At 38.7% G+C, this 27,748-nt stretch overlaps 1 protein-coding gene across 6 annotated transcripts in view; it reads right to left on the reverse strand.

The window, feature by feature from the left end:
• Positions 1-445: 445 nt before the first annotated feature.
• NEDD4 (NEDD4 E3 ubiquitin protein ligase) overlaps positions 446-27,748 on the reverse strand; it is a 119,062-nt gene continuing 91,759 nt past the window's right edge. For 4 of the 6 annotated variants that reach the window (XM_036302249.1, XM_036302275.1, XM_036302259.1 and 1 more), the window contains 17 exons: positions 23,060-23,179; positions 21,626-21,829; positions 20,091-20,171; positions 19,809-19,863; positions 19,659-19,717; positions 18,520-18,585; positions 14,757-14,986; positions 13,744-13,865; positions 13,548-13,618; positions 11,333-11,428; positions 10,930-11,003; positions 10,577-10,637; positions 8,225-8,284; positions 8,035-8,142; positions 7,308-7,404; positions 3,891-3,963; positions 451-3,407 (listed from right to left, as the gene is read on the reverse strand). In XM_036302249.1, coding sequence (XP_036158142.1) covers positions 3,305-3,407; positions 3,891-3,963; positions 7,308-7,404; positions 8,035-8,142; positions 8,225-8,284; positions 10,577-10,637; positions 10,930-11,003; positions 11,333-11,428; positions 13,548-13,618; positions 13,744-13,865; positions 14,757-14,986; positions 18,520-18,585; positions 19,659-19,717; positions 19,809-19,863; positions 20,091-20,171; positions 21,626-21,829; positions 23,060-23,179 — 1,680 coding nt within the window. In that variant the 3' untranslated portion in view covers positions 451-3,304. Of the gene's footprint in view, positions 3,408-3,890; positions 3,964-7,307; positions 7,405-8,034; positions 8,143-8,224; positions 8,285-10,576; positions 10,638-10,929; positions 11,004-11,332; positions 11,429-13,547; positions 13,619-13,743; positions 13,866-14,756; positions 14,987-18,519; positions 18,586-19,658; positions 19,718-19,808; positions 19,864-20,090; positions 20,172-21,625; positions 21,830-23,059; positions 23,180-27,748 lie in introns of all 6 variants that reach the window. The other 2 variants (XM_036302231.1, XM_036302240.1) reach the window with 2 other exon arrangements.

Raw genomic sequence — 27,748 nt, forward strand, 5'->3', positions numbered from 1 at the left:
AGCGGATTCCTTTCTAGCTGGGAAACTTCCAGGTGCCCAAGATGAAGGAGGCAAAGATCCTCCGTTCTGAATTAACTCTCAGAGCTCCTTTTCTCATAGAACCAATGTTGTCGACAACGGTTAGGCTGAAGGCTGGCCTTTTTAATGACCGGCAGGCAGTGCCTGAAATCCAGTCCATTTGTAACTTTATTATTTTGTCTTCTGGCTATCTCACTGACAATCAGACTTCTGGAACATGACCTGCTGGTAAAGTGGAGACTACCTATGGGTAATAGTGTATAATATGTAACGATGTTAGTTCATCAGATATAAACGCAGAATTGTCTTGAGAATCGTCCCATCTGTGTTGCTGCAAAGAACTAGGCCAGGAGACGTCACCCAGAACACTGGCTTGGAGGCATTTCTATTTAAAAGGAATCACAGTTTTGTTTTGTTTTTTTTTTTTTTTTAATGAGAATAGAACTTTATTTGAGGCATCAAGATCTTTAAAAAATGATTTTATACTTTAAAGTATTCAATAAATGTTGATACACTAATCTTGATATATATATAGATTTACCATATTGGATTTTTAAAAACAAGGTCAAATGGCTTAGAATCAGACAAATTGTGTTTAACTTAATAATTATACGGAATAATTTTAGTATTATAAATAAAGAATGAAAACAAATAGCATTTAAATTTCAGTTAGGAGGAAATGCATTTGTAATACAATTTTATGTCGATGTTAAAATTTGATTACAGAGAAAATATAGGCTAAAATTGTGTGCTTATCATTTCTAGAAAAATATGCTTTAAGAAAATGACCCCACCTACTCTCCAGCCATAGGATGCATGAGAGATGCTGTTCTGTCTGTGCTGCCGGATACAGGTTCCTCCCAGACTGTCAGCCCACCGCTGGGAGACAGGGGGATGATGGCCTGTGGCTGGGGGCTGATGGGGTAAGTCTGGTCTTATTAACACCCTGGTCTTATTACAGGATCATCCAAATGAACATCAGTTGAACAGCGAGCTTTATATTTTCTCAAGCTCTGATATCGGCTATGGTATTTTACAGAAGTGACATTTAAGCACGCAGGTGGTAAAATTCTGTTTGAACAAAACTAGTTTTCACATTCAGTTCTACATAATGAGAACATTCCAAAATTTACTGGCCCATGTTAATTACGTTGCTGACGTGGAGACAATGGATTCTGATGGTAAGACCCATGCATTGTTAAACATATGTATGCATGTATGTGTGTATGTATTCGGTATCAGAGATGTTCCTACTTCCTTGTCTTTTAGCAGTCCGTTTATTTTTAAATAAAGAGATCCTTCTTTGGGAGTATAGTTAGTGTCCACGCCTGATTTGACAAAATCTGACGGCCGACACAAAGCATCTTCTGCTTGTAGAATACTTTACAAGACACCTCTCCGAAACAGCCATCTGACGTGGCGCTGAGGGTGGGCATGATGATTCCCATTTGACGAAACAGGGAGCCCAGAGAGGTTGAATAAGTTGCTTCAGTTTAAACAGCAGGTGAGTGATAAAATTACGGACTACACCTGCCTGCCGATCTTGCCTGAACGCTGGTTAGCTCAAGTGGAGATGAAACAGAGTGCGGTGATCTGTGAGTTCCTTCCCCGAAGCTGAGCTGTTTGGAAAGTGGTTTTGCTACTGTCACGTGCGAGATCTCTACCAGGGGCCAGCAGGTAACCATCTTATTATACCAACCAACTTAAACCAATAGCCAGAAGCACCTCTTACAACTCTCAGAGGATATGTACATATATGTATTTAAGAGGATTCATAACACTTATATGATATTTACAATGATTCCTAAATCCCCAAGATACCATATTGAGAAACAGGTTTAACTTTTCGCAAGAGCGTTTTCTATAGAATCATTCCGATAGAAACACAGTCTTGGCGTACTACGTGGCAGGCACCTTTCGCCTTGTTCTGCGCACCGCTACACTGATGGTTTAAAAATGCTTTCACACGCTGTAAGTTCCTTGTGGATGAGGGCTGAGCTAGATTTCTTGGGAGCTGACGACTCTCACCCAGGGCCTCGCACAGTACTATGTGCACAGCAGACATTTCATACATGTTTGTTGGATGGAGGTGGTTTTCAGGTACTTGAATTTGATTCAACTAGGATTCTATCTGTAACATTTTGCTAAAGAGTTTGGGAGTTATAGTAAAACATCATCACTTTCAAAGTAAACAGTATGGTTTTTAAAAAGCATAAGAAATGTGGTAATAAATTTAATACAAATTATGCATTATAGCTATTCTTTGGTTACTTTTTAACAAATTATTTGGTTTTATGACTAAAGTGACATACTAAAAATATAAAAAGGCAACTACAGGAATTAGCTTAATGTGTAAACATAATAAACCCTGTAAACATAGAGTTACTACATAATTGTGCAAGTGTAAAGAATGTCTAGTAAAGGCAAGTACTATACATTGAACTTAGCTCTTCGAGACATACTTAGAAATACTGCTTTGTGGAGCTTTAGCTTACTGTGGGAAGAAGGAATTCTTTGAACTAAACTACAACATGAGAGTGATGACTACTCCGATGAACCATAAGGATATGGAGGCAAGAGGACGGCGTTAATACTTTCCACCCTCTGCAAATCTGAATTTGCTTCACGTCTTATACACCACTTTGTTGAGCAAAACCACATATGAACAAAAACCAAATACTTTTAAAATGAAGAAGTAAACAATTTTTGTTGTTGTTATTGCCAGTGAGTCAGTTGACTAAAAATATAGTAACACACTTTCCAAGGTTGTTCCAAAAATCTGGGCAGTAAGGTGCGTTAGATAGGTCTACAGAGCAATAAATAACTGTAGGCAGCACTAAATATAGTGTAGTTTACTCAATATTTAAGTCTCCTTTTCCAAATTTGGGTTTTCCTTCTCAAAAAGCATCAAACTCTTCACACATGACACTTATCACAAATATTTCACAGTTATCATTTCAGTAGTTTAAGAAAGGACTGCCTGGCGAATACTGGAAAAGAGGTAAATGTTAAGGACACATTCACTATTTCAGGCACAAAGGACTTGGGTCCTGGAGTGTGAACTCTAAAGATAGAATGAAACAACTGTGTAAATCCAACACATTCTTTTAAAGGGGATGAAATACTGGTAAAGTCGTCACACTATTTCTTCTAATGCATTTATGTGATTTTCTCCAATATCTGGGAAGAATCAATGGCTAAGTTTTAGTAGTTCCCCGGAAAATTTTAAGTCAAGATGTTGCTTAAAAAACGTGGCAGTAAAACACCCTAGATTGTTACTTATAATCTAATCAACTCCATCAAAACCCTGAGTGTTCTCAATTGCCACCTGAAGTTTATCCCATAATTCTTCAAATGATTCATAGGGTGGCAAGTCCAGTCGATTAAAGCTGAAAAACAGAGAGGAACTGGTTATGGCAGACACTGACAAAGCGAGTATAAAAGACGTGTCATCACTGTGGGGGAATGAAGATACAGGACTGCGCTCTAGGCACGGACTCTGCCCAGGACTTCTTGGTAAAGTCCTCTCCCCGGCCCCCACCACCAAATGTCTGGGTTCCTCTGTCACTTCAACCTCCGAAAGGCAATGGTCTACCCTCTTGGCATGACCCATCATTCATGCGATGGAGGCAACACAGGGTCAACAGTTGACGTTGCATTTCCAATGTGCAGCTACCCGGACTTCAAACTCCAACCTACCTTGGGTTGGTGTAACTGTCTCCTCTTCCCCCTCCTTCTCTCTTCCCTCCCCCTCCTCCTCTCTTCCCTGCCCCTCCCCCCCCCTCCTCCTCCATAGCACAGAGGGGCCTTCTGTACCAAAAGAACTTTGCTCTCTGAGAACTTGTTCTCTCAGAGTGTAAGAATCTGCTTACCACGTATGGGCTCTTGGCAGCTTTTCAGGGGTACCCCACTGTTCAACTGTAAAAGACTGTGGTCCATTTGAGCCTATATGGAAGAAGAGTTGCTTTGGTTTCATTTACTCTTTACAGGAAACCCTAGGCAATTCACAACTCACGTTTTCTATTGTAGAACTTAAACACACAGGGAACTCATCTAGTTTTTTAAAACTCAAAAGAAATGAAGGCTGTCCTATGCTTGAAGGTTTTATTGCCCAGCCATGGAATGAGGATTCCTTTTCCACTGAATCACTCCGCCCCTGGGGTGAGATGTCCCAAGGTGCTTTTGCTGTTTCCTAGTCCCGCATTTCTTTTTTTTCTTCTTTTTAAAAAAGATTTTTAAATTGATTTTGAGAGAGAGAGGAAGGGAGAAGGAGGGGAAACACTGATGTGAGAGTGGAACATCAATCGGCTGCACCCTGCACACCCCCTATCAGGGATGGAGCCTGCAACCAGACAGGTGCCCTGACCAGGAATCAAAGAGGCACCTTTCAGTGCACAGGACGACGCCCAACCAATGGAGCCACACCGACCAGGGCACCCTGCATTTCTGTAGACCGCCTCCTTCACAGGGACACAGAGAAAATGAGCATTTTCTTTTTTTTTTAGGTGTCCCACTAGAAACAGCTTTAATTTTTCTGATTATAAAATTTACTGCAAAAATTAAATCAAGAAAAATATGATGTAAAAATCACTTCAAATTCCACTATTAAATCTGAGTAAACATCCCATCATGAATCTTTTGTGCATGTGCATATAAATAGAATGTGATTATGTTACACATGCTACATTTTCCTTCTATTATGGATATTTCTAGAAACTCTTTTTTCCTTTGGTGTTTTCACTTAGCTTCTTCCTCCTCTAATCCTGAACATCCTCCAACCACCCAGGGAATCAATGCTGACAACCCAACATGTAACCTTCCATACTTTTCTCCATCCTGTTTTCTCAAAAAGCATTACTTTTCACACATCACAATTACGTTCACAGTGAACACGTCAGTGCTTTTGTCATCACTTGTTTTCCAGAATATGAAGTCTTATCTATTTCCCAGCCTCTTGATTCTCTCACCTGAACAATCCATTGGGAAGACTCCTTCTAAGTCAATCTATATACACTCAACATACTTTTCATTGGCTAGATAATATCACATAGTAATATTAATATTTTGTAGCAACATCATCCTCTGTAAATACAAAATAACTTGAATTTATATTCTAATACATCTTGGCTCTGTGTGTGGGATATTTTCCCCAAATTCCAAAGTTTGTGAAATCAGTGGATGCCTGTAGGCCTGGATGCAGAGAAGAGGGAAGTGGAGGTAGAGATGAAAAGGGTGTTTGCCATGATTTTCTCTAGGGAATGGCTACAGCAGAGCAGGAGAGGCAGGAAAGGGAGTCAGGTGAAAACACCAGGAAGACAAATGCCAAGAAATCCAATTAGGCAGGGAATGAGCACACTGACTAGCGGCAAAGCTCCCTCTCCTTCTTCTCACTGTGGATGGTTATTCTAGAGCAGTGATGGCGAACCTTTTGAGCTCGGCGTGTCAGCATTCTGAAAAACCCTAACTTAACTCTGGTGCCGTGTCACATATAGAAATTTTTTGATATTTGCAACCATAGTAAAACAAAGACTTATATTTTTGATATTTATTTCATATATTTAAATGCCATTTAACAAAGAAAAATCAACCAAAAAAATGAGTTCGCGTGCCACCTCTGACACGCGTGTCATAGGTTCGCAATCACTGTTCTAGATCAAGCATGGCAAACTCAAAGGCCAACACGGGCCAAATAAACGAGGCATGCGGCCTGTGGGCTGTGAGTTTGACATGCTTGTTCTAAAAAAGTGGCAGCAGCTTGACAGGTTTTGCCAGCAAATATAAATGCAGTTTAACAATATCAGGTTTTCCAAGGAGGAGACAGAGGGGGTTAGCAATCCCATCAGGTCACAGGAGCTTTCTATATGCCTGGAAAGTCAGCCTAGCAACCACCTAGGCAGCAGTCCCCGACTTCCCCTTCCCTGAACAAGTCTAATCTTTGTTGCTCTGAGTGGGACTCCACTCTTGGCAATATTTTCTCTGAATGACTTGTTCTTCTTGCTTTCTTTCTTTATTTAGTGAGAGAGAGAGAGAGAGAGAGAGAGAGAGAGAGAGAGAGAGAGAGAAACACTGATTTCTTGTTCCACCTATCCACGCACTCGTTGGTTGACTCTTGCATGTGCCCTGACTGGGGATCGAACCCACAACCTTGGTGTATTGGGACGACATTCTAATCAACTGAGCTACCTGGCCAGCCTTGGTATCTTTAAAAGCAAATAAATGTAATTCCAATAAACAATATGTTAAGATATGAGACAAATTGCTGTGCTCTATATCAGAAACAGTACTTCTTTCTCCTTCTCCTTCTCCTTCTTCTTCTTCTTCTTTTTTTTTTTTTAATAACAAAACACACCTCTAGAGCTATGAGGTTAATAGACCAGAAAATAGTTTGATAGGCTCTATAGAATTTCACTTTAGCCCTGGCCAGTTTTTCTCAGTGGATAGAGCACTGGCCTGTGGACTAAAGGGTCTTGGGTTTGATTCCAGTCAAGAGCATGTACCTTGGTTACAGGCTCTATCCTCTGCCCTGGCCGGGGTGCTTGTGGGAGACAACCGATCAATGTGAGACACCGATATTTCTCTCTCTCTCTCTCCCCTCCCCCCCTTCCACTCTCTCTAAAAATCAATGGAAAAATATCCTCGGGTGAGGATTTAAAAAAAAAAAAAAGCACAGAATTTCACTTTATAGAAAACTTAATGAATAGTTATTCTGAATAGCAAGAGATAGGTGCATTCTTATCCCCAGTGTCCATATCCCACAGGGCTGAGGGATAGTAGCCGAACGAGACTCTGCACCCTCCAAATCCTGCCCCGCCCCCCCTCTGCCCCAAGGATTCCATGACCAACTACCTTTGGAAAATCTGCTTTTTTTTCCCACAGTAAAGGCTCTGAAGAAGACCCAAAGGAACCAGTTTAACTTTGTTTAGTCCAGTATTTCCCCGTATGTATTCTTCTGACACTTTTTGCTGTTTGTTGCACACTTACTAACACTCTGTGGAACTTGCCCTAAACTCACACTACAGGCAACGCTCTTTCTGTATTGGAAGGAGAAATTTAAAATTCAAGGAGGGAAAGTAACTCAAGTCATTTCATGTCCCAGTTTTCTCCTTTGCTATCTCATTAGAAGGTGTACATATATTTTGGCCTACTTGAGTGTATCTAATTAAATCATTTCAAAATCTTGTTTATTAAGCTAAACGTCTGTATGAATGACAGAGGCTTGAAGACTAATCAGCCATGACAAAGACAACTGGCACTGCCCCATTTTTAAATGCTGTATGGAAAACGCTTACCATATAGTTCGGCAAATCCATTCATAGGCACTCGAGACGTGCCAGTGACGAACTGAAGTAATCTTATTCTTTTTTCTGAATCCATCATTAAAACAGCCTGAATAACATAAAAACAGCATTTAGGACTATCATTGGGGGAAAAGGCACCAAAACTATCCTGAAAAGTATACTGTCCGAATTTAGTTAGAGCAGTACTGACCACTTAGTAAATCTGCATGTTCCTTTTAGTTAAACTTGTGTTTATGGGTCGTTTACAAAGCTTGAAAACCTTATTTCCAAGGCTTATAAGAGAGTAAACCTAATAAAGTGACAAAAATTTCTTCTCAGATGTGAGTTGTGGTTTTTAAAAAATTATACTTATTGAATGGTATACACATTTCTCCATACGACTGAAAATCACATTAAAAGGAGCCACGTAGGAGTCCTAGACAATACACTGCAGTTTGTTACAGGTTCTCTGGAAGAGTCCCTTCTTCAATAAGAAACCAAGTGCCTATATTAGCTGTCACTGCCATTTGCTTGATTCTGAACATTTTACTTACTTACTAGTACCTACTAATGTGGATGGAGGTTGGGACCATACCCAGAAGGCAGAGGTATATAGTACGAAATCAAAGATATCTTTTGCTGGCCTATATTCTGTCTTATGTATGAGAAAGTAGCTAGTATAGATAAATATGATCGAATCCATCGAAAGTAATTTATGGAAACAGAAGCTCTCGATTACCTTCCAAAACCACTGGATGACTTGATGATTGACGCTGTAGCCATTTTTGTACTTGGTGTGTTCTCTCCAGTCGTTCACATCGACATCTCCCAACCCACACATAAGAAGCTACATAATCAGAAATGTCAAACTGTTGATGAGAAAAATAACGAGCACCAAAGTTTCATTTTAACGTAAAAATGTTTCTTACCTCGAGCTCATTTTCATCGAAAATTTTGATGAGATCCTGTGGTATTAGTTCAAAAAATCCCTAGAAGAAAGAATGGATTTAAAAACCTGGTAAGCAGGGTCAATGGGCAACCCTCTACTTCAGCTCCTGGGTGCTTCTGGAGCAACCCCACATCCACACAGTTCCTACCATTACACATTCGTGCTCGTGTCTGTCTATTTCACGTTTTAGATACTCTGCTTCCTGACAGCTATGCTTTTTTGCCTGACACAGCACAAGACACATCGTCAGTGTTCAATATTGAATAAATGAAAAATTATGTGATAAATATTTAACAGAAGATTTTAAGTTAGTTTAAGAAATGAGTGCCCTGACAATAACCCAATTCTCAACTCAACCGGGATTTCAATATTGGCAAGAAGCTATGTGTCCCTAGTCTGTTCTCTTAGAGATTCCTCGAAGTGCCAATTTTAAAGCTTCCCTGTACTCCTCAAGCCCCCCTCCTCAATGTCACCTCTTCTTTACAGGAGATAATTTCTATTTGAGAGAGCCATAGAGGCAATTATGCAGGATGGAATTCACTCAACCTTCCACCTACCCATGTACAACCAGCACCAACATCCACCACGGCCTCCTTCCCACTGCGGTGGAGGGAGGTACCACTCCCTCTCTGTGCTTCACCTGCTTCCTCAAGGTCACCGCCCTAAACCTCCTTCTCTTACCAGCTTACTCTTCATGCATTTAAGTGCACTCTAGCCATATCTACGTTAAAAATAAAACCAAAGAGCAAACACCCCTTTCTTCTCTTCACAGCCAAGTTCTTGAGAGTGTTACATGTTATCAGATCTACTTGCTCACCTCCTGTCTTTCCCTCAACCCATTGCAATCTGACCTCTATGCCACTGCTTCCCCGAAGCTGTCCTGGGAAAAAGTCAAAGCAACTGTGCGGCTACATCTAGTGAGCACTGTCTAATTCCATGTCTTATTTGACTTCTCTGCAGTACATTATTGAAAACATCTTTGTTCTTAAAACTTTGCTGTTGATGGTTTTGTTCTTATGTCTCTGTCTGCCTTTGCTAATTCCTTTGAACTCTCCTTTTCTCACTGTCCATCCTTTAAAAGTTGGTGTTCCCAGGTTTCCACATGTGGCCAGCCTCTTTCGCCTTCCTGTTCTTTTGAATTTTCCATCTGATCTGGTCCACAGCTCCACTACACATTCACAGCTGATTCCCAAATCCATACTGCCACCCCAACTATCCATCCTTTAGTCACCCTATGCTGTGGATCTCCCCTCCTAAAGACCATTCAGATGCACCCATAGCACCACTTTCTTGGTTCCTAAACCATTCTTCACCCGGATTCTATAGCTCTTTCCCAACCAGACCTCTCCTCTTCTAATTCACTGCATATCATTCCCAGAATGGTCTGACTAAAGTGTACATTGCATCTTAATACCACTTCCCTTCCTCTCACTGGACTTCAGAGAAAACTAACAGGCCCTTCACAATCTGGCTTTTGGCCAGCTCTCCAGGTTTAGTTTTACCTTTTGCATCCTCTTTTCCAGGATTGGAATTGCTTGTCTGCTGTCTAATGCGTGTATAGTCAGTCTCAATTGCTGCTCTCTCAGAACTGCATTTCCCTCCTTTCTGTGTCTGGCCAATCCCTCTAGTCCTTCCCTGCCCTGCCTCCACTCCCCCCACTCTGGTCTCTCCCTCTCTTCCGGGCTTCCCTAGCACTTCAGGCTCGTGTCTGTCCATTTCAAGTTTTAGATTCTCTGCTCCCTGATAGTACGGCTTATGTCTTTTTGCCTGATGAAGCACCAGTGCTCAATATTGAATAAATGAAAAAGTATATAAAAAATATTTAACAGGAAATTTTAAGTTAGCTTAAGAAATGAATGCCCTGATAATAGCCCAAATGCCTACCAGTTGGGGGAAGTTTAAATAACTTAAGAATTAATATTATGAATAAAATGTAGCCATGAAAAATGACAGCTATATCTCTTGACATGGTAAGATCTCCAATAAATATCTGATCTGAAAGCAAGTCACAAACCAACAGGTATAGTGATCCCATTCAGGAAAAGAAACAAATGGCATATCCCACTATTCTTACAGCACTCTCCTTCCTTTGTTCACTAAGCTCACTGAAGGTGAAAGGTGTGGGACTGGGGATGGTAAGGGCAATGGGAAGGGGGACTGTCAAGGTTTATTGCATGGACCTCTTGAATGACTGAGTATTTTGTTAATATAAAAATCTAATTAAATTGGGAAGTCACATGCTAATTTTTCTTGGCTAGGAGAAGCCCCAATATTTACAGTTTATGGATTATACTTTGCAATTACAGAAGAGCAAACAAAAGAAGATGCGTACCTCTTTAAAAGCAGCCATTTGCTTCTGGATTCGATTCACAAATCGCCACTGTATTACAAGGCTAAAAGAAACAAAAAAGTCTGTCTTTTTCACACAAATCAAGAAAAAAATTCATGGTATATTTATCCTTTGTAGAAACAAACAAAAAATAAAGACTAGCTAAGCCCAAGGCAAACCCTGAATCTGAGTGGGCGATACAGCATTGTTAAAGAGAGAGAAAGCGACATTGTGACTCTAGCAAGCTACTGGGAAAGAGAGAGAACGACAAAGAGTCTTCCTGGAAAGAAGTACAAAATTATTTCCAGCAAAGTATTTACTAAGTATGGCAAAGCACTTACTAACAAAATACTTACTAAATATATTCCTTTTTGTTCTTATTGGTGACAACTATTTCTGATCCACCAACTTTCAACTCGTGCTGATGTGTCTAAAATAAAGCATGACACCCTCATATGTTAGTTTAGTGAAAAAAAATATATACATATTATAGTTATACCAGAAACCTGGTGTTTTAAATTAAATCCATTCAAAACTAAGAAAACTTAAAATATTAGTTTTACTAAAACAAATATGGAATGAGTCAAATGTCAAAGAAAGCAGAAATTCTTGCTGAGAGACAGCTTTTGTTACTGGAAAATAAATTTAAAAGTAGAGCACAGAAATGTTTTGAATATATACATTATTTAATGTTTAAACTTGTTATAACATTTGTATCATTAATTCATGTACCATTTTAATTCATCAAAGTTTACAAACCTGTCCAAAAAGTTCTTCATCTATGACAAACCTGAGGTCCAGTTCTGTTGGATCATTTTCAAGAATCCATCTTAGTGAATTGTAATATTCACTATCCTAGATGGGGAAAATTACATATTTAACATCTGTATACATATAAAAAGAAGACACTTGCACCTACAAAGGAAGTATACTGAGAGTCTGAAGGAATAATGGGACCAAAGGTGAAAAAGTCATTGGACACCTTTTCCATACATTCACATGTATTATAGACTAATGGCCCGGTGCACGAATTCATATACATTGAAAGGAAATTAATTAGAAGAAATATTTTAATATCCCACTATTCACCCTTTCTCTATAATAGAAGTGTCAACCATATTCACAACTGACAATGACAGATCGAAACGCATGCAACTGGCGCCAGTGAGAGCTTTTTATGTATCGTGCATGCGCGAGTCAACTTAGCCTTTTATAGATATAGAATAAACTTGCTTAATTAGACCTGCTTTCTGGTTTAGCTAAGCTTTTTCCAGCCAAGTGAAGCACCCCAACTTCTCTTTCAGGTAATTGTCAGCAGCATTGCAGTAAATATCAACATGAAGCAGATTATTATTGTAGATCACACAGGGAGAACAAAGGGTAAAATATTTAATTGCAACAGTGTTTGACTATATTCTGTGCAGTGAGAAAACCTGAAGTCATTTTCAAGGTCCACCATTTCTTTCTTTTCAGTCGGGTCAAGTTTCTAAGCTTTCTAAATCTCCATTTTCCAGCAAATGGAAAGAAAATAGGATTCCACCAAGTTTCCTATCTACCTACTCCAGAACTTCTGTGAGGATCAAATGAGATGAGGCATGGGAAAACGCTTCATAGACATTTGGTTAAAGTGTAAAACGTTTCCACCTGGCTATAAAGCAAGTCGTGTTCCTGGGCTGAAGAAACTGCACAGAGTCTAGTCCAGCCGTGGGCAAACTACGGCCCGCGGGCCGGATCCTGCCCGTTTGAAATGAATAAAACTAAAAAAAAAAAAAGACCGTACCCTTTTATGTAATGATGTTTACTTTGAATTTATATTAGTTCACACAAACACTCCATCCATGCTTTTGTTCCGGCCCTCCGGTCCAGTTTAAGAACCCATTGTGGCCCTCGAGTAAAAAAGTTTGCCCACCCCTGGTCTAGTCGCTAGGGAGAGGAAGCCAGGTGGTGCTACGTGGTGTCATTACCCGGACGGACACTTAGCAAATTACCCTCTTATTTATATAGGTAAAGATGGATGACTAGTACGTGTGAGAGTAAAAAATATATACATCAATAGAGTGGGGCCTGCTTAAAAGTTTAGAACTTTATCTCTGTGTGGAAGCAGTGGAGGTAAAAATTTTATTACCCAGTTAAAGGTCAATAAAGCAGCCTTCAGATGAATCATAACTTCCATGGCTACCCAGGAGCATATAGCACCTTTCTCACGTGGCCTGTGAGACTGTGTGTGTACTGTTTAAGTAGCAGTGAGGGGGCTGTTATTTATACCTGGCCCAAGCTAAAGAATAACCTCAAATACAGAACCTCAATTAACCAACTCAAGTAACTGTACAACCTCATGATTTGTAAAGAATTTTACTGTTCACACTGATATTGTGTCACAGAAAGGGGACAGAAAGTGAACGTGGTGCCGAGGAAGAGGTCTTGGAACCCATGTGCACACAGTGTTTGAGGCTACTCAGCATGGGCCATAGTGAGGGATTTAATCCTTACGTTTCTGTTTCTTTGTAGAGGCCTAATCTCAAGGTCTTGCCTTTGAAATGATATTTTGAAAACATATGCCATTCATGATAAATGATCACAATTCAAATGTTGATGCGAGAAATACATTAAAATGTTGTTCAGCATATTGAAGTATTTAAGGAGAAGTTTACTGATATCTGCAACTTTCTTTGAAATGTATCAGAAAAACAAAATGGATTGATGGATAGAGGGGTGAATAGGTATGTGATAAGTAAGTAGAGACAAAAAGCCAGTAGTGGAATCAGGGTAGTGGCTACACACATGTCCACTGTAAAATCTTTTTATCTTATTATATGTTAGAAGTTTTTCATAATAAAACATTGGGAGAAATGTTCATTTATATTTTGGAACATTATAATCTATTAATTTCTTCATCTTTAAAAGCTAACTCTTTAAAATATTCAGTTGCCTGTTAAATTATTCTCTCTATATATTGTAAGTGAAAATGACATACCACTGATTCCATATCATGAAGTGTTATTGGTTTGTGTAGCATCATCTTGTAAAATGGGCGGATGAAAAAACCTTGCAAGAAAGCAAATATTTTTAAAATGATTACCAAGTGAAAGAAATCAGATCATCACATTATAATTACATTATAATATAATAATTATAATTACACATAAGAAAGTTTTAAGCTGAATACGAACCATCCAACAGTTTGCCATGATAAACTGCCATTCCAGCTACCCGGCCAATAAACTTGAAGTAGGAGAGGTGATCTTCATTACACAATCCAGAATTTGGATTTATCTGCAGGGTATAATTATCCCTGCAAAGACAACCACATTTAAATGCTCCTCTCTGTATTTCACATAAAAATTTAAATATGACCGATAATTATAAATTATCACTCTCTTTTTAGAGTTGTTTACCTCTTTTAGAACCATATTAAACCTCTGGATTTAATGGTTTTCAAAACGGTAATTTCTGTCAAAAGGGAGCAATAACCCAAATGTTCATTGAAAGATAAATGGAGAAACAAAATGTGGTATCTATATATATAAAAGCCTAATATGCAAAGTGTCCCCTCTGGGACCAGCAGGGGGTGGCGCGGAATGAAGGAAGGCCCTGGCTGGCAGCCAGCAGCTGCTAGCGACCTTTCCCATGCACAAATTTCGTTCACTGGGCCTCTATATAGCATAATGGGATATTATTTAGCCTTCAAAAGGAAGGACATTCTGACACATTCTACAATACAGATGAACTTTGAGGACATTATGCTAATGAATTAAGTCAGTCACAAAAAGCCAATGCTGTATGATTCCACATATACGCGGTGCCTACAGGTGACACATTCGCAGAGACAGAACGTAGTAAAGTGGAGGCTGCCAGGGCCTGGGAGGGTTAGCGTTGAATGGGTATGGAGTTTCAGTTTGGGATGATGGCAAAGTTCTAGAGATGGATGGTGCTGATGCTCGCACAACGATGTGAGAGTACTTAATGCCATGAACTGTACACTCACTTTAAAATGGTTAAAATGGTAAATTTTATGTTAAGTGTATTTTGCCACAATTTAAAAGGTTATTTTTGAAACAACATTAGTGCTCCTCTTCCTTCTGTGTGGCACAGTGAACCACACAGGTTCCTTGCACCATACACCTCTGGCACTTTTAGGACAGTGATGTCTCTGTCTGTATACGGTCACTGTAAAGGTGCTTACGTAGCAGAATATTCAAACAACCCGTAATAAGGGTTAAACATTTCCTTCGAGATCAGGAAGAACCACTCTCTGGCGACTCCTCCGTAATCTAATCCTTTTTCGCCGTCAAACTCAATCCAGAGTCGAGCCTTGAGGAAGTCCGCTCTCTTGACACCCATAATCCGCCTGTAAGAGTCCTCGAGGACAGTTGCCCGGCGAAGTTTCATTTCTAACTTGTTTGGAATGTCATTCTGAAAGCCCAGAGAAGAGAGGCTTCTGGTTTAAATCAATTCAACACAACGGCAAATTTCTCTCTCAGGAAGCTTCACAATTCACTGTATTCTACCTTGTGCCAAGACCCCTTTTCAGGGAAAGCATGACTAGGGATGTTTCCTCTAGGGCAGTGGTTCTCAACCTTCCTGATGCCGCGACCCTTTAATACAGTTCCTCATGCTGTGGTCACCCCCAACCATAAAATTATTTTTGTTGGTACTTCCTAACTGTGATTTTGCTACTGTTATGAATCGTAATGTAAATATCCGATAGGCAGGATGCATTTTCATTGTTCGCGACCCACAGGTTGAGAACCGCTGGTATGATAGCATTCATGCGTTTTCTCTAATCGCGTAATAACACAGACTTCTGATTTTTATATCTGAAGAAGCAGCTACCGATGGTGGCAGTAACGCTCAGGCAAAGGTGTTTCAGGGATAGTCCTTTGCATATTAAGTTCCCATGAAGACCTACCTGTCACCTACAATGTAGCTGCTGCCTGCTACTTGTTGCCTGCCTGTCAGGTCAGGGATTTTCCCTGCTTCCCCCATTCCTCCTTGGAGTCTGTCTCATTCACTCTTTAATAGGTATTAATATTTCCAGGCTGTGAGAGGCACTGCTCCCCACATTTTAATGGGTTAATGCGACTACGCCCCATAACAGCACTATGAAGAAGCTACTATTACATCTCCATCTTATGGATGAAGAAACTGAAGACAGAAGTTAAGAAAGGCGTAGCTCTTGGGTCTCAGCTCTTAAAGAATGTGCTACATTCATTGTTAAGGATAAGGCAGAGGTCAAGCTTAAAGGTAGCTCAAGGCTTTGTAGCGCTGGTTTTTAATTTTTCACCTCTGTCTTGGTGTCTGCTCTTTTGGAGTGATGTGTCCAGATAGGGATTTCATTATTTAAATCATGCTGGTGATTTTTTGTTAAACGGAGGGGGGTGGAGGGAGGCAGATTCTTCGCCTCCTGTGCCATACTTCGGGAATGACACCTTGTTTCTTACCGTTCACTCATGCTTTTAACTCTTAATATACCTTTGTTGCAATGTGGATAATTTCCTCACAGATTTTCTCTCTTAATCACCAATATATGTCATGATGGCTGAGAACATGGACTCTGCAGCTTTGCCACTAACAACCATGGAACTTGATCACATTATCTAATCTCTCGGTGCCTCAGTTTCCTCACCTATAAAATGTGATAACAGTCCCACCCCTGGCATATAAAGAGCTTCCCAGACCAGAAACATTTAAAGGAGTTCATCACCACCAAACCAGTACTACATGAAATGTTAAAGGGTCTTTTAGAAGGAGGAGGAGGAGGAGGAGGAGGAAGAGGAGAAAATATGAACAATAAAATGGCAATAAATACATACCTATCAACAACTGAATCTAAAAGCAAAATAGATGAACAAGCAGAATAGAAACAGACTCAGAACAGAGAATGGGAGGGACCAGATGGGAGGGACGTTGGGGGAATGGGTAGAAAAGGTGAAGGGTATAAATTAAGAAGTATAAATTGGTAGTTACAGAACAGTTATGAGGATATAAAGTAAAGCATAGAGAATATAGTCAATGATATTCTAATAACTATGTATGGTGTCAAATGAGTACAAGATTTATTAGAATAATCACTTAGTAAGTTACATAATGTCTACTTACTGGGGTATACATCTAAAACAAATATAATATTGTACGGCAATTTTAATTGAAATATAAAAAATTCTATTAAAAAAAACTTTCCCCAGAAATATTCAAATTTAACTGATATCCTGGGCCAATTTTAAAAGTGATGTTTTTCTAGGAATTTGTCTAAATTTATTATTTCAAATGTGTCTTCAAATCTAAAAGTTTATAGTAGTTTTTAATTTTCTCTTATATGTTAATTGTGATGTAAATGTCATTTCAGTCCTCTTACACTTATAAGAGTTGCTTGTGTTTTGTGTGTTTTTTTCTTTAGGAGATGTCTATTATTCCTCACAAAGTAATTTAAAACAGATTTAATTTCACAATTTTAAAAATCACTTCTTTCATTTATTGTTGCTTTTTTTAAACTTTAAATGATTTAAGTATATTCTGCTTTTTTATTCTAATTTATAAATTTGATATTGAACCCATTACTGTTACCCTTTCTTAGGCAGAGTAGAAGGCTATAAATATCCATGAATGTGTTTTCAGTTAATTCTATACCCATTGTTATTTAGTTGCATGGATTTTCAAACCCCATTATGATTTAATTATCTCATGCATTATTAAAAGTACTTTTATTCATTTCAAAAAGTCCCTTCCTTATTGTAGAGATTATATGAATAATACATTTAACTTGCTAAGAAGACTGCCCAGTATATAGTGAGAGCTCAATAAGTATTACTGCTTTCATTGTAAGTTCTGTGTTCTGTGACCTGTTTATAAAGGCCTTGTTCCATATTTCCTGCTGCCTGGAAGACATAAACAATTAGATATCGTAACATGTTTATAAGTGTTCAGTGTGACAAAAGGAGAAGTTAGTCCTCCTATTTCACCAGCAATTTTTCATTAAGACTGAAAATATTTACCAGGCAAATAAACCAACAAAAATTTAAAATCCCAAAGAATTTTAAGAAGTAGAAAACAAATTTCTAAAGCAATTTTAACCATTTTTATTGAAGATGAGTTTTAAAAGTTGCTATATATTAGGATTTTATTTAGGCATACAATAGTTCACTAAACACCTATTATATTTCATTTTTGTTAAATGTTGGATCTTGAATGTGCAAAAGCAGGCATCTGGCTTAGAATGCAAGAAAATGTAACCCAATATAGCCACCTACTGGTAGTATTCCTAAACTGCAGGGGAAGGGGAAAAGGTGAGCAAATTCAAAAAGGTATTGAAAATATGGTCATTACCAAACAGAAATGAAATAGATGGGTAGATAATGAGTTTAATCCCAAACATATTAAATTTTTAATGATGGAAAGAAGTGCAGTGAACAGATGTGATAAGTACAAGGAGACAAGCAACTGTTGGAGCACTGTTCCAACCACAGCCGCACTTTCAAATTATACTGTTTGTTATAACTGAAACTGTAGAGAATGAATGACGATCACTGGAAAACAATGGTCAAAGCAGGAAAGGAATCCAGAGAGTCCGACACAGTCAAAGACCAGAGAGATAATCTCCGCAGCTACTCTTGCTCAGATTCTACCAAGCCCAAGCCCCACAAACCCCACCAGGAAACTACATTATAGTTCTTTAAAAGCAAACTTTTAATATTACTTTTCTAGATTACAGGATATCTTGAAAAATAAAGACATAAAATAATTGTGGTCTCTAAAGGTATATAAAAAAAATAAGCATCCTTTCCCTATAGGAAACTATTTAAAGTTGTTACAAATATAGAACAAATCCTCTTACTATTTTCTCCCCCCCCTTTTTTTTGTATCTCCTTCATCCATTTAAAAAGGCATTTCCCATTACCTGTAGTGTACATAACATTCATTCTTAAAAACTCATTATAAGTATCACTAACCTGCTTCTTCAACTTTCTTCGGAAGAACTCATACTTTCTTTTGTAATCCCTGGAGTAGGGCACTGCCTTGAGTTGAAATTTTTGGAAAAATAAAGAAGGTTTAGGTTGTTTTATTTTGGAACAGTTTTAAAAGTTCCCCTCTGCGTATTTTATGTACATAAGTTAAAGGCATTAAAAGAGAATATTTGGAAAGGAAAGTTTAATTTAAAGAAAAACAAATACAAAACTTAAAACTTTTTAAATTTCTCTGTTTAAGATAAAATTATATTCAGCAATTCCTATGGCTGTAATTTTCATCATTCAGTATTCTTAAAATGCAACATGCCAGAAACAGGAAATTTCTTCCAAGAAGAGAAATATTAGAAATGAAAATTTCCATTTCTAAAAAGACTTTCAAAGTGATTTCTCCATTAAGGGAACAATTTGAAAAATGTACTTTTTCCTTGAACGTTGTGGAGTTGCCTTTTTTATCCATTATTTTAAACGACCAAACATGGAGAATAAAAAATAATCTAAAAAAACTGTATCTTTAATTTTACTTATTTTTGTGAATTAAAAACAATTAAAATCTGAATAACTAAAAAATGGAAAATTTACTATATAAAAGAGAATAATAATTTTCCTATTATTTACCCGACTCAAGAGTAGTATAAAAATCTTACATGGCAATATTTAAATATGAGTGTGTCATATATCTATATCTATATCTATCTATATCTATATATCTATATCTCTTATATCTATAATAATTTCTACCAAAAAGTTCAAGATGCAGCCCCAGAGTGGATAGGGCCCTATCTACTTCCTCACCTGTACACTCTAGACTCCTCTCAGCTCTGCTGTGGCCTGACATTCTTTTTCAGACAGTGGCAAGTATGAGCCTGAGCACAGCGGCCCACTGCCTTAGCATTTTGACTGTCTGGCTTACTATTCTCCCAAAGCTATTGTGCAGGAGAAGGATATAATCTTATATGCTTTTTTGAAATATCTGAGACCTAGAGTCGGAGTGGTGACAGAGGAGAGAAAGGCAAATATGCTTTCCTCCCAATGCCTGAAGGGTTAAGCACTTAACCATTCATCCTTAAAGAGATAGGTGAGAGGACAATCCCAGCAGGACATACTGATACGAAGAGACTTACTGGTCCAGTTATTGCTACATTCTGCAACCGAGGATCTTCCCATTGGGTTCTTTTTATATCTGAAGAGAGAGAGAAAAAAGATATTCTTCATTCTTATGCACAAAATTCAACATTATGAAATAATGTAATGAAAAACCACACTGCACATACTGTGATTTATGTAGAAGATTCTTCCATCTGTGTGGGTTCTTTCTTCCCATCCTGGCTATAATGAAGAATGTATTTCAATTATTTTACAAAAAGGGTTTTAGATGTATGGGTAGAAAAATACCATTGGCTATATGATTAATTTAATTTGCATATTTCATCCTTAGTAGAAGACATCAACACTTTAATTATATTACTTATAGCTGTTAAAGAACTACTAATGTAGTCCCAAATACAAAATGTTTAATGCAGCCAAGTAGATTGGGAGCAGCTCTATAAACTTACAGGTAAAGGTCCAAGGTCATTGGAAGAATCTAGTGATGTCTTTCCTCTCAGATGAGCTGGAATTTTCAGTCTTGGATCTTCCTTTTTTGGTAGAATAAATGAAGAAAACAGTATAATTTTAAAATCATGAAAGTCAATCTGATACTATGTTTTCTAATACCAATAAATATTTAAATTATTCTCTTTTAAAAAATATATTTTTATTGATTTCAGAGAGGAAGGGAGAGGGAGAGAGAGATAGAAACATCAATGATGAAAGAATCATTGATCAGCTGCCTCCACCCACACATGGTTCCGGACCAGGAATTGAAACCGTGACCTCCTGATAAGCTGACGCCATCCAGGCTTAAACCATTCTTTTATTTCATTTGCTTAATCTGAGAAATAATAGTTTCTCCATGTAAGATCTAGTATCATTTTCAGGCTAGAGTATTCACTTCTCAGATTTCAGAGTAGGATCTGTGTTAACTCATCATCTCTCACAGAAACCGTTCAGAGTATTTTGCCCCATTCCTTACGGCAGTGATGGCGAACCTATGACACGCGTGTCAGAGGTGACACGCGAACTCATTTTTTTGGTTGATTTTTCTTTGTTAAATGGCATTTAAATATATAAAATAAATATCAAAAATATACATCTTTGTTTTATTATGGTTGCAAATATCAAAAAATTTCTATATGTGACACAGCACCAGAGTCAATGTCAGAAAATAACTAGAACATGCCAGCAGCATCCAAAGTTAGGGTTTTTCAAAATGCTGACACGCCGAGCTCAAAAGGTTCGCCATCACTGCCTTAGGGCTACATAAGACTAAACAAAATTGGGTGAAAGAGTGGGACAGTGAACTGGACTACTTGTTTCTGAAGCCCTGAACATGCTTTTTTGGACCTGTTAACATGTTGATTTATTAATATTTTTGAAAGGTAAGGTGGCAAGCTAAAATAGATTATTAAAATCAACCAAATTGTTGAAAAAGAGAACTTCAATTTATTTGAATTATTATTTTAATATTTCATTAAATAATTTATTCAATTATTTTAGGTTTTTTAGGTACACTGGTCTTTAAAATAAATTAATTAATCAAACCTATTTATTTTGCTGCTAATTTTCAGTAATTTTCCTATTAGTGGTGAACCAATGGCAAAAATAACTTTGAGCCCTTGTCTTAAGATAAAAATACTTATTCTACTTAGCCTTACAAGTTGTTATTTTTTAAATATTAAATGAGGTATGGATTCAAAAGTACTTTGGAGCTACGAAGATATTACTAAGTATCTTCCCATGTATTTATGACTAGTGAGTTTAAAATTGGATATAGGAAGTAAATGTATCTACAGGACAATACCCCCAAATACTAAAAGTGGTCATAAACATATCTTGAATAGACATAATACTACTATGATTTCAACATATCTTTAAATGAATACTAGAAAATGAAGGTGACATTAATGTACACTTAAAAAGATTACAAGGAACTATATATAAGCGATTACTATTGTTGTTATAAATTTAAATTGGAGAGTATTGAAGTTACCCAGGTGGTGGTTTTGGTGTTGTGGTCAATAAAGAAAGGCCTCCCGTTTGGTGCATGCCGGACTTCCCAGCCTTTGGGAAGGAACCCTTGCTCCATTTCAGCCGGCTGAGTCACCTGCTGCGCCGAATCACTTGTGGGGACCTGTGGTTGAGGGCTTGCAGAAAAACTCTGGCTCGCTGGCAGCTGACTGGTCTCCACTGTGGCCTAGCACATTAATTAAATCACGGTAAAATGTTTTATAGAGTTTACACAAATAGCTGTGGTTAAATAGGTAACAACCTGCAGGCAGAATATACACGTATAAATAAGCCTAAACATTGGAGACTCATTTTTAAAATAAAGTGTTCTGTTAAACTTTGTTGTTGTTTTTTAAAAATAATTTATCATTTCTCAGCTAATCCTTGAGCTGTAAGATGCTGGTTGACAAAGTTGTTGCTGCTGCACGTGACTAAGGAAGCTGTGCCCTAGCTGCAAGAGAAGCCACAGTGCCACTGCCGGAGGTTGTCTCTGCTCACCCAAAGACTCAGGGGTGGGGAATTCTATAAATATAGAGGTGGGTTCCAATGCTGGATAGACAAAACTGAACGGCAAATATCCACTACAGAAATGGCTAATTAGAATATAGTCATCTGATGAAATATTAGGCAGTAGTTAAAAGAAATACACTGGATCGCTATTAAAAAAAAAAAAAAGGATGGGGTTTTAAAACAATGTTGAGCAAAAAAAAAAAAAGATTCAGAATTATACAACACAACATCTTTGCAAAATTTGAAACATATGGACATAAACAATATTTTGCATTGTTTAACTCTGTTTGTAAGTATATAAAATAGGGTAGAATACACAACAAATTCAAAAAGGTGGTTCTCTCTGGGGAGTGGGACCAAGTGTTTGGCTAAAAGAAATGTTCTCTTATCTGTAAAATTTTATTTTAAAAAATAAAAAGTCTATAAATGAATATAGTAATTTGTTAATGGTGGTAAATACTGGGTGTAAAGAAAAAGGTATCTGTTATGTTATTCTCAATAAGAGAAATGATATTAAGATAAAATAAATATTTCCCTAAACACTTACAAAAGCACTCACTGTTGTCAAGGACAATGTGTTATCAACACAAATTTCTTTAATAGACACAAATTACTAAGATTATCTTTTAGCTAAATAAAGGTCTTAACCATTCAAATTACAAAATTACCCAATGGACTAGATCATTTACTTTGTCCTCTTATTCCCAACTGGACTTGTTTTACGTAATGACAAGTGGTAATTCATGCACATCAGAGACCCACAGGAAATAGTAGAAACTTAGCACCAATGTCAGAAAATAACTAGAACATGCCAGCAGCATCCAATATATACCACAAAGTGAGGTAATAGAAATATGATGGCTTCATTTATGTAAGAAAACAAGTTAAGGGATAGATTTGAGGGTACCTGTACAGTGGGCTTTGTCCACGTAGTGGTTCTGGAATTGTGATCTACATAATAAGATCTTCCTCTTTCATCTTGTTTTTCTTCCCAACCTGGTGGTAATCCAGATGAAGTAGGCAAAAGCTAACATGAAGAATAATGAGAGAATTAAATATTACTAAGAAAAAATGCTTTTAAAAAGACCATATCCCTTTGTCACTGCTAGCTCTCTTTAAAACGAAACATGTTTTAAATAATACTTTGAAGTGGACACAGTAAATTATATAACAGTTCATTTAAACAAAACAGTAGACAATAAAGATGAGGGTATTAACACTAAGAAAACATGACAGTAGAAAAATCTGGTCCAATATGGCAGAATGGATGGAAACTGTGCCTTCTTCACCTCTTCCCATGACCACATAAACATTACAAGTAAATTACTGAACAATCAACCTGAATAACCAGAATATCCATCTGAAGACTAGCTGAATAGACGTCTTGTAATTAAGGATTTACAGAAGAAGCCACATGAGACTGGTAGGAGGGGTGGAGATGCAAAAAAGGCTGGCCCTGCATCCACATGCAGTGGTTGAGAATCTGGAGGGATATCTCATCTGTAGAGGTCCATCCGGGGAGCCAGGGGTCTCAATCCCACGCTGAGCTCCCCAGCCCAGAACAAAAGTGCTGGGAAGAAGAGCCCACATAACATCTGGCTGTGAAAAATCTATGGGGATTCCTACCCAGGAAGATGGATGGCTGCTGGAAGCTGAGGCAAACTCCTAAAGGGCTTGCACACAAACTCTTGTTCCCAGGCACTCACCCGGAGCTCCAGCAGAGGGATAGTAGGCTAAAAGGTACCTGAGTCATACAGGGAGAAACTGACTTGTGTGGTTTTGGAGAGAGGGCTGGAGGGACAGTCACCAATGACCCTGTGTTGAGTCCCTCTCCCACACTGCACACAGATGCCGTCTTTCCTGGGTCAAGCACTTCCCCCTCAGGGCATTAGCCTAGTGAGCTATGCTAGTCCCACCCTGACGGCTCCCAGAGGCCTTGCGCTAGCTACTCAACTTGGTCAGAGTTGTAGGTTCTGCCAGGGGCAATCAACCGGGGCCCACATTGCAGTCTTTCTTAAAAAACACTTGAGGAATTCTGGGTGCCAGAGACGCACAGAGAGAAACTGAGTTGTGTGACTTCAGAGTAAGGGCTGTCTTCCTTCATGCTCGACATGTGCCACCTGTCCTGTGTTGATCCCTCCCTCTTAATCTGCTTTAACCTGATGAACTCTACTGGCTCCACCCTGATGACTCCCTGACACCCCATCCCACCGCAAAGGTACACAGGCTCTAGGCAGGTGGCAGCTGGTCTTTGGTATACCGAGACTTTTGCTGAATGGCTTTAGATCCAGAACTGGTGCCAAGTTGAATCTGTATTAATTTGGTGAACACCACTTGCCCTTACCTGGTGATTCCCTGTGAACCCAACACATGCAACTAGAGTACTGCCCAAGGCTCTTTCAGTGGCTGAGCAGAACGGGCAGCTGGCAGGCAGTGGCAGGTCTCAGGGTGGCTTGGGCCTTTTGCTGATCTGCCCCAGGCCTTGTACTTATGGCATCTGGTCTTGGTACAAAGCTTGGCCCCTCCTACCCTCACCAAGGCCCAGCAAGGGAGCTACCAACTGTGGATTGCTTTGTAGCTCCTAACATATATATAGCCCAGAGCTGGTCACAGGCAGCGTATAACATTGACCTGCACCAGAGTCTCTTCCAATAGGCCCCAGAACCAACATACATGGTGGCAGTCTTCAAACCACAATAGAGCATGACCCGATTAGCTCCAAAAGTGATACACCCAAAGGAAGGTCCCAGAAAACACCAGACCCTGTGGGGAAAATTCTGTTTCATGGGGTCAGCCCCATGGAGCAGCTCAGACACGGACTGTGACCAATCCTCATAACCAGCCAGTGGAGGGTCAGTCCCATTGATAGATATGCCAACAGCAATCAAAGCTCATCTACAAAAGGAAGGCATACATAACCTACACAAGGTATGCGCCTGGAGCATCAGGTGATCAGGGCGTCTGTGCCTCTGAGTCGCTCAGGATACTTACACTACATATAAGGCCACCCTACTAAGACTGGGAGACACAGCAGATCTATCTAATACACAGAAAGGCAGCCAAATGGGAGACAAAGAAAATGCCCTAAACAAACAAAAAAACAAACAGTATAAATCTTCAGAAAAGAAGCTAAAAGACATAAGGGCAAGCAATCTATCAGATACAGAGTTCAATAAAATGGTTATAAGGGTGCTCAAGGAACTTAGTGAGAACTTCACCAGAGAGCAAGCATTAAAAAAGACAGAGAAACTAGTCAGAAATGAAGGACACAATATCTGTAATGAAGAATACACTAGAAGGAATCAACAGAAGATTAAATGAAGTAGAAAACTGAATCAAGGTAGGCAAGGTAGGAAAAAACACTCAACCAGAGCAACAAAAATAAAAAAAATAATTTTTAAAAATGAGGATAGTTTAAGGGACCTTTGGGACAACATGAAGCATAACAACATCCACATTATAGGGGTCCCAAAAGGAGAAGAGAGAGTAAGGGATCGGGAACCTATTAGAAAAAATAATAACAGAAAACTTCCCAACCCTGGTGAAGGAAAAAGATACACAAGTCCAGGAAGCACAGAACCCCAAACAAGATGAACCCAAAGAGGCCCACACCAAGACACATCATAATTAAAATGCAAAAGGTTAACAACAAAGAGAGAATGTTAAAAGCAACAAGAGAAAAGCAATTAGTTGCCTACAAGGGAGCTCCCATAAGACTGTCAGCTTATTTCTCTACAGTAACTTTGCAGGTCAGAGGGACTGGCATGAAATACTCAAAATCGTTATATACAAGGACCTACAACCAAGACTACTCTACCCAGAGGCTATCATTTAAAATTCAAGGAGAACTAAAGAGCTTCCCAGATTTAAAAAAAAAAAAAAAAAAAAAAAAAACAAGCTAAAAGAGTTCATCACCATCAAACCATTATTACAAGAAATGTTAAAGAAGAAGAAGGACACTCCCCCATAAATATGAATGATAAAATGTCAATAACTAAGTCCCTTTCAATAATCACTTTAAATGTAAATGGCATAAATGCTCCAATCAAAAGATATAGGGTAGCTGAATGATTAAGAAAACAAGACCAGCTCTAGCTGGTTTGGCTCAGCAGATTGAGCTGCGGCCTGAGTACTGAAAGATTCCAGGTTTGATTCTGGTCAAGGGCACATGCCCCAGTTGCGGGCTCAATCCCCAGTAGGGGGCATGCAGGTGGCAACGAATCAATGATTCTCTCTCATCATTGATGTTTCTATCTCTTTCTTCCTCTTTCTTCCTCTCTAAAATCATTAAAAACATATTTATTTTAAAAAACAACAACAACAAGACCCATATATATGCTATCTGCAAGAGACTCACTTTCACCTGGCTGGTGTGGCTCAGTGGTTGAGCATCAACCTATGAACTAGGAGGTTGTGGTTTGATTCCTGGTCAGGGCACATGCGTGGGTTGCAGGCTCAATCCCCAGTGGGGGGCGTACAGGAGGCAGCCAATTGGTGATTCTCTCTCATCATTGATGTTTCTCTCTCTCCTTCTCCCTTCCTCTCTGAAATTGATAAAAATATCTATTAAAAAAATGAGACTCACTTCAGGTAGAAAGATACACAGAGATTGAAAATAAAGGGATAGAAAAAGATATTTCAAGCAAATGGAAACAAAAAGAGAGCTGGGGTAGCAATATTTCTATCAGACAAAATAGACTTTAAAATAAAGGCTATAATAACAGACAAAGAAGGACATTGCATAATAAGAAAGGACTCAATCCAACAAGAGAATATAACCCTTGAAAACATTTATGTGCCCAACATAGTATCACCTAAATATATAAAGCAAATACTGATGGACATAAAGAGAAAAATCAACAGTAAGAGGGGACTTTAACACCCCATTGATATCAATGGATAGATCTTCCAGACAGAAAATAAACAAGAGAACAGCTTTCAATGACACAGTAAACCAGATGAGTTAAACTGATAGCTTCATAGCATTTACCCCAAAGCAGCAGAATATGTGCTTTGTCCTGACATGACACTTCATGTGTGGGGCAGAATGGCTGCTATATGCCACGGGCCATGTACAGAGCCAAGGCAGCTGGACACCATCATCCTGAACCATGTGCTCCCTGCGGCAGACCCCCTCCAGCCAGGACAGCCCTTCAGACAAGCCGATGTCACCCACAGTCAGAGATGGGCTTTCTTACTATGCGGGAGGCAGTTCTTCAGTTTCGTTCTTAAAGAAACTACCTACTCGATTTCCCTCCCCTGCACCTCCTATCCCAGAGCCTAGATCCTGGGCTGGATCAGAATTCCGCAAGGCCAGTGGTTCTCAACCTTCCTAATGCTGAGACCCTTTAATACAGTTCCTCATGTTGTGGTGACCCCCAACCATAAAATTATTTCGTTGCTACTTCATAACTGTAATGTTGCTACTGTTATGAATTGTAATGTAAATATCTGATATGCAGGGTATATTTTCATTGTTACAAATTGAACATAATTAAAGCATAGTGATTAATCACAAAAACAATATATAATTATATATGTGTTTTCCAATGGTCTTAGGCGACCCCTGTGAAAGGGTCGTTTGACCCCCAAAGGG

Source organism: Myotis myotis, unplaced genomic scaffold (genome assembly GCF_014108235.1).
Source record: "Myotis myotis isolate mMyoMyo1 unplaced genomic scaffold, mMyoMyo1.p scaffold_m19_p_1, whole genome shotgun sequence".
Lineage (NCBI taxonomy): Eukaryota > Metazoa > Chordata > Mammalia > Chiroptera > Vespertilionidae > Myotis > Myotis myotis.